The 18272-nt window shown below is 27.9% G+C and overlaps 1 protein-coding gene across 2 annotated transcripts in view; it reads left to right on the top strand.

Moving 5' to 3' along the window:
- CycC (cyclin C) overlaps positions 1-17513 on the top strand; it is a 31415-nt gene extending 13902 nt beyond the window's left edge. Inside the window, exons 7-11 of one of the 2 annotated variants that reach the window (XM_067285131.1) lie at positions 940-1031; positions 3012-3079; positions 4964-5043; positions 6945-7063; positions 17378-17513. In XM_067285131.1, coding sequence (XP_067141232.1) covers positions 940-1031; positions 3012-3079; positions 4964-5043; positions 6945-7063; positions 17378-17462 — 444 coding nt within the window. In that variant the 3' untranslated portion in view covers positions 17463-17513. Of the gene's footprint in view, positions 1-939; positions 1032-3011; positions 3080-4963; positions 5044-6944; positions 7064-11033; positions 12574-17377 lie in introns of those variants that run through there. The other variant, XM_067285132.1, reaches the window with a different exon arrangement.
- Positions 17514-18272: the final 759 nt, after the last annotated feature.

Below are 18272 nucleotides of genomic sequence, written 5' to 3'. Positions count from 1 at the left end.
ATATGTAAACAAATGGAATACAATTTTGGTAATACATTATTTTACATTTATTATTATAGTTTCTGTGCTTTTGTCTTTATATTTTATTCTTATATGACTATGTACCTTTGGCCACAAACATGGCGTGATAAGTCCAAAACTAACAGCGAATGATATGTAGCTCTATAAGAAAAAAAAATTATTTTACATGTAATTGTACCAGTAATGTACTGTACATTCTTGTTTTTTTTTAAAAAAAGAAAATTGTTTGCGTATTTAATTTAATGAAGACAGTCTTTATACAGTAGACAGTTTTAGAAATAACGTAAAAGATTTTTAGAAATTTTTAATATAATTCAATAGGAAATTTGAATTGTTACACATTATCATCATATTTTTAAAAACTAGATCGAATTTATATTATAATCTAGTGCGGGGGTCGCCAAAGTGGTCGATATCGACCCCCGCCAGGGGTCGATTATCAAGCTTAGGCTAAGGATAAGAGGGAGCTAGGGATCAAGATTATCTGTCTCACTGATTGTCAGTTACAAAAATTATTATTAACAAATATACAATAAATGAAAAACAAATGCAAAATTAAAAGAAATGTATTAAAATAGTAAGTGCTTTGTTTTGCTTGTAACACAAACTTTTTGGTGGGGGTCGACGTGAGGTTTCGAAAACTTGTAGGGGTTCGACGATCAAAAAAGTTTGGCGACTCTTGATCTAGTGATTTTAGTCATTATTATATTTGCCTGTAGCATTAAAAAGTTAGATTGTTTCACAATGTGTTAATATTTAATTCAAGTTATCATCACAAATATGTTAATATTTAATTCAAGTTATCATCAGTAGTTAGTTATATGAAAAATTTATTATATTTTAAATAAATTATAATTTTTTATGGCTTTATGCAATTCATTTTTCATTAAAAACATTAATTTATAATTTTATTTATAGGACTGTTGTCTCGTTTTATATCATCCATATAGGCCTTTAGTACATTATATACAAGATATCGGACAAGAAGAGATTTTATTACCAATGGCTTGGTAAGAGTACTCTATATTAGAAATACTAAATTTGGGATTATTTATGATTCATAAAATGTTGTGTGTACTTAAAATCAAGTATAATTTGGTTATAAGATTTTTAAAATGTCATTACTTTTATAATTTGTATTAAACAACTCCACAAAGAAAATGAAATGAAAAATAATGCTTTAATAGAGGAGAAATAAGAAGCATTCAATTGCACTCATATTATCACGATTCGTCATCTAAAACAGTGTTCTTCGACCTTGGATCCTGGTGTCAGTCTTGGAAATTTCCTGCCAGTTCATAAAAAATTTCTTAGACTGTCAGGAAATAATAAGATTTTAAACTTGTAATTAATATAAACAGTTTTTATTTAGTTTTATTATTGCAACTGTTTAAATAAAGTTACAACAATCATGCATGTCACCCATGTCCAAGCAGTTTAAGTCTAAGAAAATTCTTGTTAGTTTTCTGCTTATCTGCAAAATATTATTTTTATTTTTACTGGTATGCAGATGTGAAAAGGTTGAAGAATGCTGATCTAGAACAGCAGTCGCTAACCAGTGGACTGTGGACTACTGAATGTCCTTAGAGAAATTTGGACATTGATCAGCTCAACGTTACACAAAGTATTATGAAAGGAATGCAATAAATAATGTTGTGAGTGCGATTGTTGTCCTAAGTGGAAAAGAACAAAGAATCCATAAACTTATTTCAAACAAGCAGCAACAAACTTTATACTAATTTGTTATAATTAAACAAGTGAATTTTATATTAATAAAGTAAAATGAAGTAAAATGGAACTTTTATGATCATTATTCTATAGATGTTTGTATCGTTTAAAAAAAAATTCACGGTAGTGGTCCGCAGGATTCAAAATTGGGAGTTTAGTTGTCCGCGAAGTCAGAACGGTCGGCGACTGCTGATCTAGAACACTTCAGACGTCGAAATAAAATGCTATTGTAGTCAAGATGAGCAAGTAGATAAAAATCAAAAGTGATTGCTATGATTACAAGAAAAAAATGACTAGGAAACATATCAATTACGAATTTTACAAGAAACATAAATGATTACAAGATAAACCAATATATCACATTAAACAAACTGCCTTAACAGCTTTCTTATAAACAAAATATACACACAAGAACTTTTGACAACATATTATCAACTTTTTCAGGTAAGAAGAATTTTTCATATTAATAGAATATCGAACAAAAATCTTTTTAAAATAAGAGAACATAAATATAAAAATTCTTTCTCCATATGCATGAAAAACAAATTTTTTGCAAATATTATATCAAATATTTTAGGAATTTGTGTAGAGAATTGTAAAAAATTCAAATTTTTGTTCTTCTGCATTTAAAAATCACTAAAAAATTTGTTTTGATTAAATGCAAAGGAACAAAAAATTGCTATTCTTTATGATTCTCTACACAAATTGCTAAAAATATGACATAAAATTTAGCTAAAGGTTTGTTTTTCGTGCATATGGAGAAAGAATTTTTATATTTATATTCTCTTATTTTAAAATAATTTCTTTTTTTTTTTTTGGATATTCTATTATAGACAAAAAACAGTTTTGCCTTTGCCAAAGCTTGCCTGCTTGACAAAGGCAAAAGACAAAGCCAAAAAACAGTTTGTTTAATGCATTATTTTTGTAATTTGGCATGAAGCATGTGTAAAAAAGATCTTGTTAATAAACTAATATACTATTTGTATGTATTTTTATCCCATGATTACTTTATAACTTAAGTTTCTCATATAATTCATAATTTTTTCTTTATAATCTACCGCAATAAGTCTTGGATTATGTCCTTCTATTCAAATATTCATAAGTATTCCTGATGATTTTAACAATAACTTGCATACATTTAAATACTTGTTATTTATAGATTTTATTTGTAATTTTTTTTTTCTTTATTAAAGCATTATTTTTCATTTTATTACATCATGAAATAAGTTTGCATAGTTCTGATTTATTTTCTTTTCATATAGGAAAGTAGTAAATGACAGTTTGAGAACTGATGTATGTTTAATGTATCCTCCACATCAGATAGCTCTAGGTAATTTTTCTATTCATCTTTGTTGTTTGTTTTCAAATCATATTTTAAGTTATGATTTAATAGCTAAACTAGAACTTATTATATCTAAAATATTTTAAATATATACAGCACTCCAAATTTTCATGTATGATAGTTAATTCTGTACAGTCATAATGCGTGTTCAATGAATTAAAGTTATTTTATGTTACATTGTTATTCCGTTAATATTTAAATTTTTCTTTTACCCATTAACTATATGAGCTAATTTGTTTGTACAGTAGACTCCCCTATAACACGGTAGATATGTTCCGTATTATATGAATTCCATGTTTTGTGAGTCACTTAGATTTTACAAATACATGAGCTGTCCACAGCCCGGTACTTGTGCAGTTTAGAGGGTATGGCTGTTTGAAAGGTTTTTTTCCATAAAATTAATCGATTCTAGACTAATTTGACTCGAACGTTTCCAGAACACGTATAATTTTTTGGGAATAATCCATATAAACTATGCTATAAACAAAAAATTGTAGGAATACTTACCAAGTGCGCACCGTTCGAAGACGCCATTGCGTAAGCTTGTTTTTGTCGCGGAGCAGCTCGTTGAACGGCGGACGCATTTTCTGATAAGTTATTCTTTCTGCAAAAAATTTGCTAAACTTTGGAGACATCATTAATAGAAATATAATTTTTATGGCCGTTGAATAATATGTTTTTTAGTAGGTCCGCTGCTCGTTTAAACTCAACGATTTGTGCAATGTCCGCTATTGGTCCAGATTCGACCAATCCTGTCGAGACACGAGTCGGCCGTGACAATCTGTCTCATTCTTTTACTGTGTTATACGAGCCTCTTTTAGCGTGTTATACGAATTCGTCTTATATGAACCTGTGTTATAGTGGGGGGGTCTACTGTATAAACGTAAATAAAACTTTAAAGTATAAAGCACAGTTCCTTTCTCAGTTGCAGTTTTGAAATAATGTAATTTGTACCAAAACTTGAGTTATTGAAAATTTATGAAGAACATTATATTTTCATTACCACACATTCTTTAACTTCTTATTGTCGAAGAGCCATTGTTTCAACAACTGTGGTTTTATCAACCATACCATTTTTTTTGGAACTTAACCCCCCCATGTTAGGTAAATGATGTCTGTTTGAAGCACCATTTGAACTCTTAAGACAAATTTTTTGTCAACTTTTGCATTTGAAGTTAAGTGCAAGATAACACTTCAATAGTAAAATTAATTGGATGGAACAGAAAATGTTTTGTCTATGATCAAAGTTTAAAGCAACTACACAACCACTAAACATCATTTTTGCAAATATGTACAACCTGGTTAGGCCAATGTCACGACAGCTGGATTTTTGAATTCAAGGTCAAAGTTTTCCACGTAAAGTCTATGGACCAATTGCCAGTTGTAAGCTGGTCACGTGCTACATGTCATTTGAGTTTTAGATTGCTGTCAATTTACATTGATGGTCTCTGCGATAATTTTTCATTTTAGATTTAGATCAGTTTTGAACCCTTTTTACACACAGTTTGTTTTTTTATACCGCAGAACGCAGTTTAATTTTTCTAGAAAATACCCAGTAATAATATACAGTAAACTGTGCAGAAAATCTCAGAAAGTTAAACTGATTTTCATAACCCGAATCAAATTAGTTTCATTAATTTGGAAAATATTAAGGTATTTTAGTTTTCGTTTATGTGAAAATTTTAAAAATATATCGATTGTGAGATTAAGCAGTAAAAAAAAAGCTCTATCAGACGTTAAATAAATAGATCAATAAAAACACGAATAGCATCATAAAATGCTAATTTTAATTATAATCTTAACATTAAATTTAAGTGGTATATTTGTATGTAATTATATCTATAAAATTAAATTTTAAATTTATTTTTATAGCATGTTTACATATGGCATGTGTTATTCTTCAGAAAGATTGTAAACAGTGGTTTTCTGAGTTAAATGTAGATATGGAAAAAGTACGTATAATTTTATATAAATTTCATAAAATGAATTTTTTTTTTAATTAATTTTGATATAATTTTTAAACTTATATCTATTTCATTTGAATTATATTAAAATTTAAAAAATTCACAATTTTGATCACTTATTTATTTATGTAGATGTCAATATCAAAATTTATGAGATTAAGCCCGAAATTTTCATCAATTCCCTCATTTGCAAACTCGCAATAGACTTTATCTGTAGGCTTCTGCTGGAGCCCAAAATTTAAATCATTCCTGTAGATATGCTTCAGTCAAGTTAGAACTGTCATAATAATTTTTAATTTTATCCACGATAATCTTTATTATTTTTTAATTATTGTTGCGATGGCAGTTCTAGTGGCAGCACAGCTACAGACAGGATCGAAGGTTGGTTTATATTGTATGTATTTTCCCAGCAGAGCATGTTCTAGCCCAGCATTGACATAGCAAATTTACATGATGGGTTGTATTGCCAGAGGTTATTTTTGCTGTTTTGAAAGAATATTCCAATCCAACAGCCAATAACATTGGAATGTTTGAAGGCAAACGCCATTACAGTAACCAAATAGGTGTTATTAATCTAACAATGAATTACAAAATTCATTGAGGGAAGCCTTCGAAAACATGACAGGTAGGGGATATGCCGATAATATTTGTTAAATAAAACAAATGCCTTTATAAATGAAAACTAAAAGAATATTGTAATAAAATATTTAAATAATTCTAGTGGGAAAGTATAGCAAAAGCAATGAAAACTGGCAATTAGTACCTTTGATCAAATTTTTCTTTCATTTTGCTATTGCCAACCAGTTTATAAATAATAGCGAGGTTGAGGCCGAAGTTTTAAATGCGAAAACGTGTACGTTGGACATTTGGCGCCGCTTTCCCGTAAGCCTAGAAGTTTGACAATGGCATTTGGAAAGTCAGTGGAATCTTGCTCGACATTCCAAATGCCATTGTCATACTTCTAGGCTTACAGGAAAGTGGCGCCGAACGTCTGACGTACACGTTTTCGCATTGAAAACTTCGGCCTCAACCTCGCTAATGTAAGCAGCTAGATATTCTTCTGTCCAGTGATATTCTTCTATACTTGACAAAGACAGATAATGTGAAAACCCAAGGCTCCAGTAGTAATTAGCCTACATATAAAGATCTGTTGTGATGTGAGTTGATGTAATCAGTTTATAAACATCAGTTTGGGAATTTATTTTGAAATTTACCAAATTTTTATATGTTAATCAGCAGTTGGCCCTCGAGTAATGGACAAAAAATGTTACGTTCTAAAAGAAACTGTAAGCTTTGAGAAGAAGTACTTAAAAAGTAGCAGAAGCACTTCATTATTTACACTATTATTTTTGATATCTTTAATTAAAATAAAGTCTGCATTCTGCCATAAATATATATATTTTTAACAGATGTTTTAATGACATGTATAAATCACTCAATATACATATACAAACATCTCAAAGCCCAGTGTTTAATTGTAAGCCAAACAATTGCCCGATCGAATCGGGCTACGTTACTGCTACTATTAATAATTAAATTCTGAGTAATTTGGTACTAGAGGTAGGAATTAAGTGCCATCTCTTAAAGACTCTCGATACAAAATAATTTTATGAATATATCATCAATTATTAAAAACATGCATAATTTTTATGCTAATTTCTTAACATTTTGTATGTTTCGCAGACTATTGTTTTACTATTATATGAAATTGATTTTAATATTTTTAGATCCTTAAATTTTAAAGAGTTAATAAGAAGTTTACTCTTATATTTATATCAATTATACATAACTCGAGAATGAATCCTTTCGTTTTGTAATCATACATATGATAGCTTAAAAAATTTTTTTTCTGTAATATAACAGATCTATAATATAATTTTTCAACTTAGATTTTAGAAATAACTCGCCAAATTTTATCCCTCTACGATTTATGGAAAAACTTTGATGAGAAAAAAGAAATTCCAGCCTTACTAGCAAAAATTCCAAAACCAAAAACACAACCTTCCAGGTAAATTTTAAGAATATCATAACGTATATTAATAATACTTGTTTATTTTTTCAACAATGTAAAATTATTTTAATTAACTAGCAATTTTTTTTTTTAATATAACACAAAGAAAGTTGATTAAAACTTGCTGGAAATATATACTTTCAAAAATAACGTGGAGTAAAAAAAAAGCAATGAATTTATATTAATATCGATGAGAAATTAGGAATTAAATTAAAATTTTATTTATTGCAAATAAAGTACACGTAATGAAAACAAATTCTAAACGCGTGTAATATTAATTGAAAAATTTCATTAAGTTTATTTCATAAGTTTATTTAGTTTACATTGTTTCAGTTCGAAGTTTTTTATAATCATTTTTTAAAGCAATACACCAACGAAATCAAAATTATCGGGCTATAAGCAGCACAATAATAAATAATTTATAAGATAATTTGGTACTAGAACTAGGTGTTAGGCCCCATCTCTTGCTAAATTTAATAATTATAATTTTAATTAAATAATTTAGATAATTTAGAACTAACTGGAAGAAAAGAATCGGCCCGAAGCGGGACTCGAACCCGCAACTCCTGCATACCGTGCAGATGCGTTGCCAATTACGCTACCCGGACTTCCAGTCCGATCTTTTTTTCCAGTATATATAAGCTTACATTACGACCATCGACAGCCATTACAATGCCGACTAGGGACACATCAAACGCCCACATCCTGTAAACATCTCCTAAGGCACTCAACCTGCCATCGCAACCCCGACAAGGCATATATATATGAACAAACATCATCAGCTGACCGATATGCATTAAAGCAATACACCAACCAAAGCCAAATTATCGGGCTAGAAATGGCCATTTCTAGCCGATAATTCGGCTTTGGTTGGTGTATTGCTTTAATGCATATCTGGTTAGCTGATGATGATTGTTTAAAATCATTTTTTAACTTGTAATTTTTGTATTAACTTTGTTGTTAGTAGCATAATTAAAATTGCAGTATTTTTACTGAAAAAAAAACTGTAAAGATAACATTAAAATTTAAACAATCAATTCTAACTTGCTCTTACAAATGAAAAAATATCTGCTTTATTGGAGCTTCTAATAAATAAACATGCACTCTACAAGTTTTGTAACTTATCTTTAGGAATATGAACAGTAAATTTCACTACAAATAAAGATTTAAACTTTAAAATACATTCGAAAGAATATAATTTGAGAATAGCAAACTAAATTATCTTTTTTCGTTTAGTGTGATACAGAAGAATTACTTAATTTGTTAGGTTTAAAAAACATTTTTCGATGAAATTTTAAGATCGTATTTTCGGTAAGATACAAGAATCATCGATACGGTATACTTATGTGCACCGATCATCGATGAACATAATCTGTTTAGAAATTCAGTTCAATATATTTAACTTTACAAACTCTTAATATTTACAAATCATCGAGAAATATATAAAATGGTATTCTATTTGCTAATTAAGAAAAGCATCAAAATCGTTCAGATTAGAATAAAAGCCAACAGAAAGATGTAATCTAAAAAATTGGCAGAAAGAGAGATGTAGAAAATATACCATTACATTTTGTTGGAAATAAAATCTTTATAAAAAGTTTAGTAAGATTGAGGAGCGAGATAGTCACGGATTAGGTATAATCTGGGCCTCCTGTCCCTAAACTTTGCATATTTGGTCTGGAATTTCATATATCTGACTCCATTCTTGACATTAAGGAAGGACAAATGGTGGAAATTTACAGGTCTACAATTTATTCAGATTCCGAGCTTTTACAAAGACATTTTTCGAATTACCATTCAATTTCTGATTGAGAGGACTCATCTTTGTTATTTCCATAGAATCTTCTTCTTACGTAGGGAGGTCGCGACGATCATTTTCTTCTTTTGTTAACAGGAGACTTGCTCATAATAATCTTTAGAACAAAAGAAGCAGAATCCTATTTCTTTTGTTCTAAAGAAGAAGTCTTCAATGAACAGAAGAAAAATATAGTAATATCAGTCTATTAAGTTACATTTAAGTTTTCATTGATAGATTATGCATATTGATGTCGTATCAAGTTTGCTTTGTTTTCTAATTAAATTTTTATTTATATGTATTAAAGTAAAAGTACATAAATTAACATATAAAAGCCAAGAAGTAATTAATATAAAATGAACATAAAAGATTACACAGAGAAAATAATAAAAAGGATTAAAAAAAAACTGTCTAAAAACTTGAATAGCTGCTTGTACGATATATAGGTCGTATATAATAATTAATACCTTTTTTAATGGTTTATATAAACGTATAAATTTAAATAAATCAATTATCCGATAAACATTTTGTAATTAAAAGTATTCATTGCTATTTTTGATTCACAAATATTTTTGAAAGTAGATCAATTAATTGATTAGGAAATCTTTTTATTTAAATAACAAATATACATGCAATAGAAATTTTTTGGGAAAAATCATTAATGAATTTAATAATATCATATTAGATTATATTTTGTTTAATTACTGTATATAATATATATATATATATATATGCTGTATTCTCTAAAATATAGGAAAATGTAAACGATCATTATAATTTTCAAGCAAAATAAAACAAGAAGTCTAATACAATTTTTTGTTTTAAAGAAATTTCGTCATTGAAAAAGCCGGTATAAAATAATAATTTGTCACAAATAGCATTTATATTACATAAAGAGAGCATTACGTGCGATAGACTGTCGACGTATGATAATGCAAGCTATACATTTAAAGTTTGTCTTGTTCTTTTCAAACACAAATTAGTTATTTTAGTAACAATCACTGCATCATAGCATTTTTTGCAAAACCTTTTATCCTTTGTTTTATGTTTTTATAAGCTCTGATTCACAAATATATTGCTTAATAAGTCCAAACACAAACGACTAAAAAAACAAGCTTGCAAGAATCTTTTGTCAAAGTAATTACGTAACATATTTATAATAGCTCTAGTAAAAGATATCATTTTTTAGCTGTGGATGTTGCAATTTTTGTTCATGAGAAAAATCTAATCGGGTACGATGGCAATAACATACGTTAAAACGCCAGGAAAGTAAAAGCAATAATGACGGTGGCTAGCAAATATGTATTGAAAATACCGAAATTGATTTCATTTACATATTCTATTAAGAGTATCTTATGATTATTCGGTATATCTTTTCTAATTGTTACTTTATCCATCTGTAGAAATATTGTGAATAAAATGTAAGAGCTAATAAAGTAGTCATTGGAAAAGCTATAGTCATCTTGAATTGTCTTCTGGAAATAAGATATTTATTGCATATAAGACACTGTTTTCTGCTGGATGTTGTCGGATAAATTATTATGAAAACAATAAACATACTTTCTGCTATATAGAGAATGTGTTTTAAGTTTTAACCTACATTCCTAAGAAAACAAAGAAATTTATTCACACGAAATTTATTATAATCCCCCTAATTTATTAAAAAAAAAAGAAATGTATTCTTATCTTCAGTTACGCTTATTGTATTTTATTTTTATTTCTTCATCTTTTTGAGCTAACTACACTAGTTACAAGTTACGCCAGGTGCGACATTGTTAGAAATACATTCGGAAAAACGAATTTATTTGTCTTCTTAAAGTATTAAATGGAACGTAAATGTGTTTCTGAAGCACACATTCAAATATTAATAGCATATAACAAAAATTCTTTGTTGTTTCTTGTATAATAATAAACTTCTTAACTGGAATATATGTAAAATTAAAAAGAGTTCTAGCACTATTTAGACTTTTATAAATCTTTTTAAAATTGAATATTATAATCCAGCAAGTTTTAAAAACTCTTTTTCTTTTTTTTATTTAAAATTTTAAACTAATCGATAATTATTATTTATTTTAATTCTCTAATTGTAAATGGAATTGATAAGAGATTTATTAAGCTTTATTATGTAAAGATTTTTGTTAAAGATTGCTTATTTTATGCTTACAATTTCAGTATTAAAGCCAAATAAAATATCAATTAATAACTGGAAAACAATTTACAAAAGCCATTTATAGTAACAAATTAAACAACTATTGCTGAAAACGAATCAACCGAACCAGGACTCGAATCCAGAATCTGCTAGAATAATGTCTGTTCGCTGTCTTAGAGTCATAAAAAATAAAATAAAATAAAATAAAAAATATGGGCATCAGTGACTCTAAGGCAGAAATACATGTTAAGGTAAACATTAATTATTATTTAATGAACGTATCGTTCTCAAAATTGTACCATTTGTGTATCGACTTATATCGATTGGTAAAAATACTGTCAAAATTTATATTTGATCGATCTTTTCGTTATCGAAATGTTTCGTTTGTCGCACGGCTTATTAATTTCTGAAGCGAAATATAATCGAATTAAAATAGCGTAAGGTTAAAAATGGAGAATTAAAACAAAAGAAAAAAACTATAAGCATTCCAAACGAATCTTAACAATGAAAAACAATAGAAGCGATTTTATTCCGTTAATTCAGTGTTTCCCAAGATAGGGTTGTTTATGCTTGTTTCTGAATGAAGTGTCATGTATTTGTGGAATGGCAGTTGTTGTATATGTAACAGAATTCTTTCAGTTTTTATTCACATTTGAAATTTAATTAAAAAAGAAAAAATTTATATACACTTGCATGTTTGTAAGACTGATTTGACTTCATATTTAATACCATAGTGATATTTTCTGTTTGTTAATTGCGTAAAGTGAAGTTTGTATTGTGTTAATCTGTATAACTCTATTACTTGTATTATTGTACTTGATTACAAAATGAGAACTTCTTGACGTATTTAACTTTGATTTATTTACATATCCCGTAATTGATCCAGTAACTCCAATTTTACAATTTAATATTGTTGCATAAATAAAAAAACAAGAGAAAATTGTAATTTTCTGCCAAATACTGTTAAATTTCTCATTGTTTTTAAATGTTTATATGCATTATTTTAAATTTCTTATCAACACACACTAAAATTGCAAATAATAATAAAAATTTTCAAAGAGATTATTTACTTCTTTAAATTTCAAGCATGTTTAATTATTTATGTATGAAATTATCTAACAGATAATATAAAATTTTCCGTCAATAATGTTAAAATATATAAGTGTTTTGAAGTGTAAAACGACAATAATCTTACGAAAAGTCAAGCTAACTTTTTTCCAGTTTCTAACCCCGAGAGACGTCGACCCGTTTTCGACGTTTCAGTACGCAAAAATTATTCAATTAACCTGCAGTATATTTTGTGGTTTCCAAAATTTTTAAATATCCGAGCTTTTTCTGCCGAGATTGATACGCACGCATCATCTAAATATACAAAATACCGCTTTCGACTCTGAAAATTAAGAGTTGTCCTTATAGGAAAGGTTGAATTTCTCCTTTCTCACCAAATTTACATAAATTATGAAAACATGTGTTAAAAGAATTGCCAATTAATCAAACTGGAGTCTCGCTAGTCACGTACGATGACGACTCCGGTTCACATAAGTAATTTAAAAAAAAATAAAAGTTACATCTCAAAGGCCCAAAGTATGTATTTGTAGAAGAATGAGACGAGGATGTTGGCAATAGAGATGCCGTTTATTTCTAATTCGTTCATTGAAGTATACCGAATTAAGATATTTATTTTCAATCAGTGTTGTATTTCATTATAATATAAAATTGTCTTACTAATCAAACTGCAGTATCTATATAATAAAATTTATAATATTGTAATAAAATATCGAGAAAAGTAGCTCTTTAAATGTCGTTACAAGTGAATATTTCTATGTAATAAGCTTTACTCGTGACGAATAAATCTTGATCTTTGTATTACGTTATTTGGGAGCGCACATTTATTTCTGTTGTAAACGTGTCAAATTTTTATATTTAAATTTGTTTGCCACGTAACTCGTTACTACTGTATAATTCGTTATTGTGTATATAAAGTTCCTATTTTAATAATAACGGAAAAAATTTCGCAGTCGTCACGTTATCCGTCTGGTCGGAATGTTTGTCATTTTACGAAATTAAGAATTAAAACAATTTAAAATTAATTTCGACGCAGATATTTTTAAATAAAAGAGTAATTAATTCGATATTACGTATTGTTAAAACAAATTATCTTCATTAAATTCACCTGTAATTTTTTATTTTAATTATATATAGATTCATTCGTATAACTAAACACGATTTATTTGGTCATCATCGTTATTATTATTATTATATTTTCATTTTGTATCCTTTCGAGACTGTAAAATGTGATTTCTATTGCAAAGTTTCTATGTTAACAAATTGAGATTGTAATTTTGAAAGTTTGCGATGCAGAGAAGAAAAGTAACACTAAGGAACAATAGAAGAATACTTTTAATTGATCTTTACGAATGTAATTGAAAGTGAAAATCCTTTGTATCTGTAGAAATTGTTTTTTCATATTATAGTGAAAGTTTTGTTTAACTTTGATGCTATGTAAATGGATTGTATAAAATAATATTTTAATAAATATAACTTAAGTGTTTACAATTTTGAAAATTCTTAGACAAATAAAATATTCCAAGCATGTATTTCGAAATATATAAACTTGTACACGTGGAAAAGTCAAAATGGCTTTCGATTTAAGTCTCTCGTCCTAATTTTATCGACTCGTGATAATTTGAATGGCGTTTTTAATTAATTATATAAATAAAATTAGATATTTTACCACGTAAAAGCTAGATTTTCAAACTCAATTTCTCAAAGAGATGCACGAAATATATTAAATAGTATGCAACTGTTTCTCAAAAATAAAGTAATTCTGTTTTAAATTGTGATGTATTTAAATGGGAAATTATTATAAAAACTATATTAAAATGGCTTATAAATTTGATGGAATTTATTCTACGTTGATACGACGATAAGAATTTGAAGTAAGCACGTAGCGTGTCGTCTTATATCTCGATTATAAACAATGCTGTTACGGTATCAATACATATTTCATACCAGTAACTGCACGGAATAATTAATTTTCAATCAATATTCAGTGTTAAGTTAATGAAAATGTATTCACGTATTTATCAATTTTATTGTTAAATTAAAAAGAAAAATACATTAAGTTATTATTGGATTTTTTTATTTATTAAAAAGCTATGAAAAATTGTTACAGGTTGATGTTTTATATAATCGAGTAGCAAAGTTTCTATGTAAATAGACAATGTAAAGGAAACACTGCGTTTTTATCCGACATCTTTTAGGTTGGATTCTAATTTATTATATTTATAATATCAAGATTCGAAGAAGAAGAAGAAGTAAAAACTATTCCAATGTTTAAATCAATTTAAAAAAAAAAAAAGGAGGGGAAAAAAAGATATAGTAAACTCCCAATAATCTGTAGTATGTCTATATTTAGCACAGTTGTATATGAATACATCTATTTATAAAAGTTTATAATATAAAGGGGAGATGAAATTGTTATAAAATATAAACAATATAATGTTTACCTTAACTTGTTTAAAAAATAATGGTAATGCCGAATCAATTTATGAATTTCTTGGGTACATCAATCAGTTTTTTCAACTTACCTTTCATACAAATTATTATGAGTTTACTGTATTTGAAACAAAGTGTAATTATTAAATTATAGATATATATTATTATTTTTATTATTATTAATGAAAAAAGTAAATATTTTATTTAACTACAAGAAAATTTTGTAAAATTACATTGATTTTCTTCAAGAACTCAAAGTCTTTGTTGTTGTTTATTTCTTAACCTTTTAAACTTCTGTCTTGAATATTTATTGCAATCTGACACAATTGAAATAAAATTTTGAATTGGTTTTTTCCTATTTCCCTTTTATAAAATCAAATTTTAGGTAAATTCAATAAATTTTACAAGTAAAAGCAGTTCTCGAATTATATCTGTTAAATCAAGCAATGTATCTTAGTGGATAAAGTGGATTAGAACTGCTGTTTTCAACTTCTATTCCACTTTATTTGTCAATTCCCGAGGATGTCCCGTCGTGCGGATTGAAAATATTAGCATTTCTGCATCTTCACTTATTGTTAATTCATTGTTTAATTCAGTAGATTAACTACAGTGTCTAGTTTGATGTTAAATTATAGATATATCTGATAGAATTGTTTAAATTTTAACCCTCTCTCTGTACTGTGGAAAATGAGATTTTTTTACACTAATCACAGATTTGGTAAGACTCACATGGGACGACTGAATTGCGAGGAGTAGGGCTCGGGCACCCATACGTTGGGGCATATGGAGCTTCGTGCTTCCCCTTTTTGTTCGGGTTGCCCTCTTCCTAATCCCAAAGAGAGCGTCAAACAATAGTGAATCCCTGACTTCTAGCAAGCCTATTTTGCAATTATAAAAGAAACTAATAAACAATATTTGTCCATTGTCCCATGCAACTTTGTACATTGACCAAACTACATTTCTTGTTTTCGAGACCCAGTGTAACCGACACCACTTTGTAGGAGCACCGATCCGACATTGATTAAGAGTTTGAAACGCCTCGCATAATGTACGATGCCTTTTTTTATAGTTTGTGCACCCCTCTTCGATAGTCTGTGGGCGCCACCGGGCAAGGTCCAATATATTCGGTTCAACCCACCCAAGAAAATTGCTAAGTTGATCCCGATTTGAACCTAGCCTTAACATTAAAGTTTTAAAATGATTAGTAATCTGTACAAGTAAATTGTAGTAATTGTTTTTGTTTATTCTGTATATTGAGTTCTTGAAGAAAATACAGTTTTTATGAAAAGATATCAAGAAAGAATCTGTCGAGCGATTACCTTAAAGTTTTTACAAAATTACATCACATATATTTATATAGTTTAGGAAAGTTATTAATGATATTTTATGTAATAGTCAATAAATTTCTCTATTAAACCTACAGTTTCTTGACATTAGTCATCGGGAATATCAAAAATTATTTCGGGGTGTCCCCAAAATACTTCAAACTTTAATATTATGGAACAACATACCGAACATTGTCGCAACCGACTCAAATTTTTGAGTCGGCGTATCGTAGTTTATGTTCGTATGTCAGTTCAAAGCCACAATATAAAAGTTTGATGTTGTAAACTACCTTTTAGTACACCCTGTGTTATCAAGATCTATATCTTATCTCAAAAAATTATTCATATTATTGGAAAATAATTTTTGATAGCTTAAACTTCTACATTTGCCACGACTGTGTGTGTCTTTTTTAAATATATATACTGTATATTGCATCTTTTATCAGTCACTTTAAAAAACAACTGTGTTTGTTTGCTTTGTGACAGTGGTAAAGGTTACTTAGATAAAAGCAAGGTTGTTTAATAAATTTATTGAAGAGAAGAGCAATATATTATGAGCTTATAGTTTGATAGTAAAGGAACCGACGAGGGGTGTCGTTACTAAAACATTTTTATAAGTAATGAAAGTGATTTGGTAGATGAGATGTGCATTTTCTCTTGTTAAAAAGTCATCAAAGCAGGATAGATTCTCTCTTATCATTCATTTTTTTTTGTTTGTTTGAATAAAAATACATATTTAAAATTTATTCTGAAAATTTTTTTTTAATAACTGTTGTATAAGAAACAAATTTACATTAATTTTTTTTATTTTTTTGAAAACATATTATATTTTCTGGTGTAATACTTGCCTTTTGAAGTTTTCCTACCTTCCGAAAAGTGCTATCTACATATTAAAGTATAAGTTATTCAGAACAGTATGTACTATTGTATTTTTATATAAATTCATTTAAGTTTTATAAAATATGTATATTAAATTAATGATTAAACTAACAGGAGGAGAAATATATATATTTCTTCGAGTAACAAAAATTTCTCATAAGCGATTAAACAAACAGTTTACCGGCGAGAAGTAGATTTGGTGACACTTAAGCTATTGTCGCCCTTCTTACGCAGCATAAGGAAGACCTAAATCTTCTATATTTATTAATATAGACTCGCAAGATAACATTTAATTCCTCGCCGACACCGTCCGGTCGACTCCTCGCTATTAAATTTTTCTATTTGATCGGCCGGTAGGTCAGGAAAAGTTCTTTAAAAAGTTTTGTTTTAATTCTACTTATTCACCAGAAAATATGATTTTTATTATGCAAAGAAAAGATAGTTATATCACAGTTTCATTAAAATTAAATTAATTCATTAAATATTTCAAATATGGTATTAATTTAAAGTAAGTATTCTTTGTTACAAATATTTAAAAAAATAATAATAATAATAAGTGTTTTCTTTATCATTTTAATGAATTAATTTAATAGACATTTATTACATTAAATTATTTTATAGTATTTTGCAACGAGAACAATAAAAAAAATCTTATATTTTTGTAGACCCCCTTCTCAGGGAGCTGGATCTTCCCAAAATGATCCCAACAATCAACCAAATTCAACACAACAATCAACTGTGCAGGGATAACATTATAACACATTGTAATATAAAAATAAAATATTTGTTTTTAAATATGTATTTTTGAGTAGTTTTTGGTGAGTCACTAATTTGTATTCTGCAAAAGACAATTTAAACAACAGAATATTTAAATAAATGATTGATTTTAATTAACAATTAACTAAATTTCAGATGGGATAAATCAAGTTAAATTAAACATTTTTCATTATTCACTTGGCTGAATCCATTCATAGTAGTGGATTTGTTAAATCGTTAATAGAAGGAATACAATTATTTTTTAATTGTAACCTGTATATTGGATTTATTATAGTTTCTATATACTTAATGCAGTAATCATTATTAAAACATTGTTTTTCTCTAATCCATAATCATCTCTTTAAATGTAGAGCAGTAAAATTGAAATCCAATCTGTGTTATTAAGAATCAAGCCCATACAAATATACCAATAAACATTTATTTAGATTTATTTTTTATTCTTTCTGCCCATTTTTGGGCCCATCATGGGTGAGTGGTTTCTCGGGACATAACCCATCAAAGAGGGGTTGCTCGCCCGGATTTAATCCCAGGTCTCTCGGAGCGGTAGACTAACCCCTGGCCATAAATGCTTCGGCAATGTGGCCAGTTTATAACATGTAAAACGTAATGGCTATTGTTATTTAATTAGTCCACAAAAGAAACCCATTTTAAATATGATTGATGTATTCGTTTTCTTTTATTATTAATAAATATAATTTTTGTTAGAAGAAAGTTTTTGTTCTAGTGAAATAAAGAATGGTTTAAATAGCATGTTCTGTTATTTTACATCTTAATGCTTAATTT

The sequence above is a fragment of the Centruroides vittatus genome, unplaced genomic scaffold (assembly GCF_030686945.1).
Source record: "Centruroides vittatus isolate TY-2023 unplaced genomic scaffold, ASM3068694v2 scaffold_1519, whole genome shotgun sequence".
In the NCBI taxonomy this organism is placed as follows: domain Eukaryota; kingdom Metazoa; phylum Arthropoda; class Arachnida; order Scorpiones; family Buthidae; genus Centruroides; species Centruroides vittatus.
The sequence above is the reverse complement of the archived record's forward strand: the minus strand, read 5'-3'. Positions and strand labels throughout refer to the sequence as shown.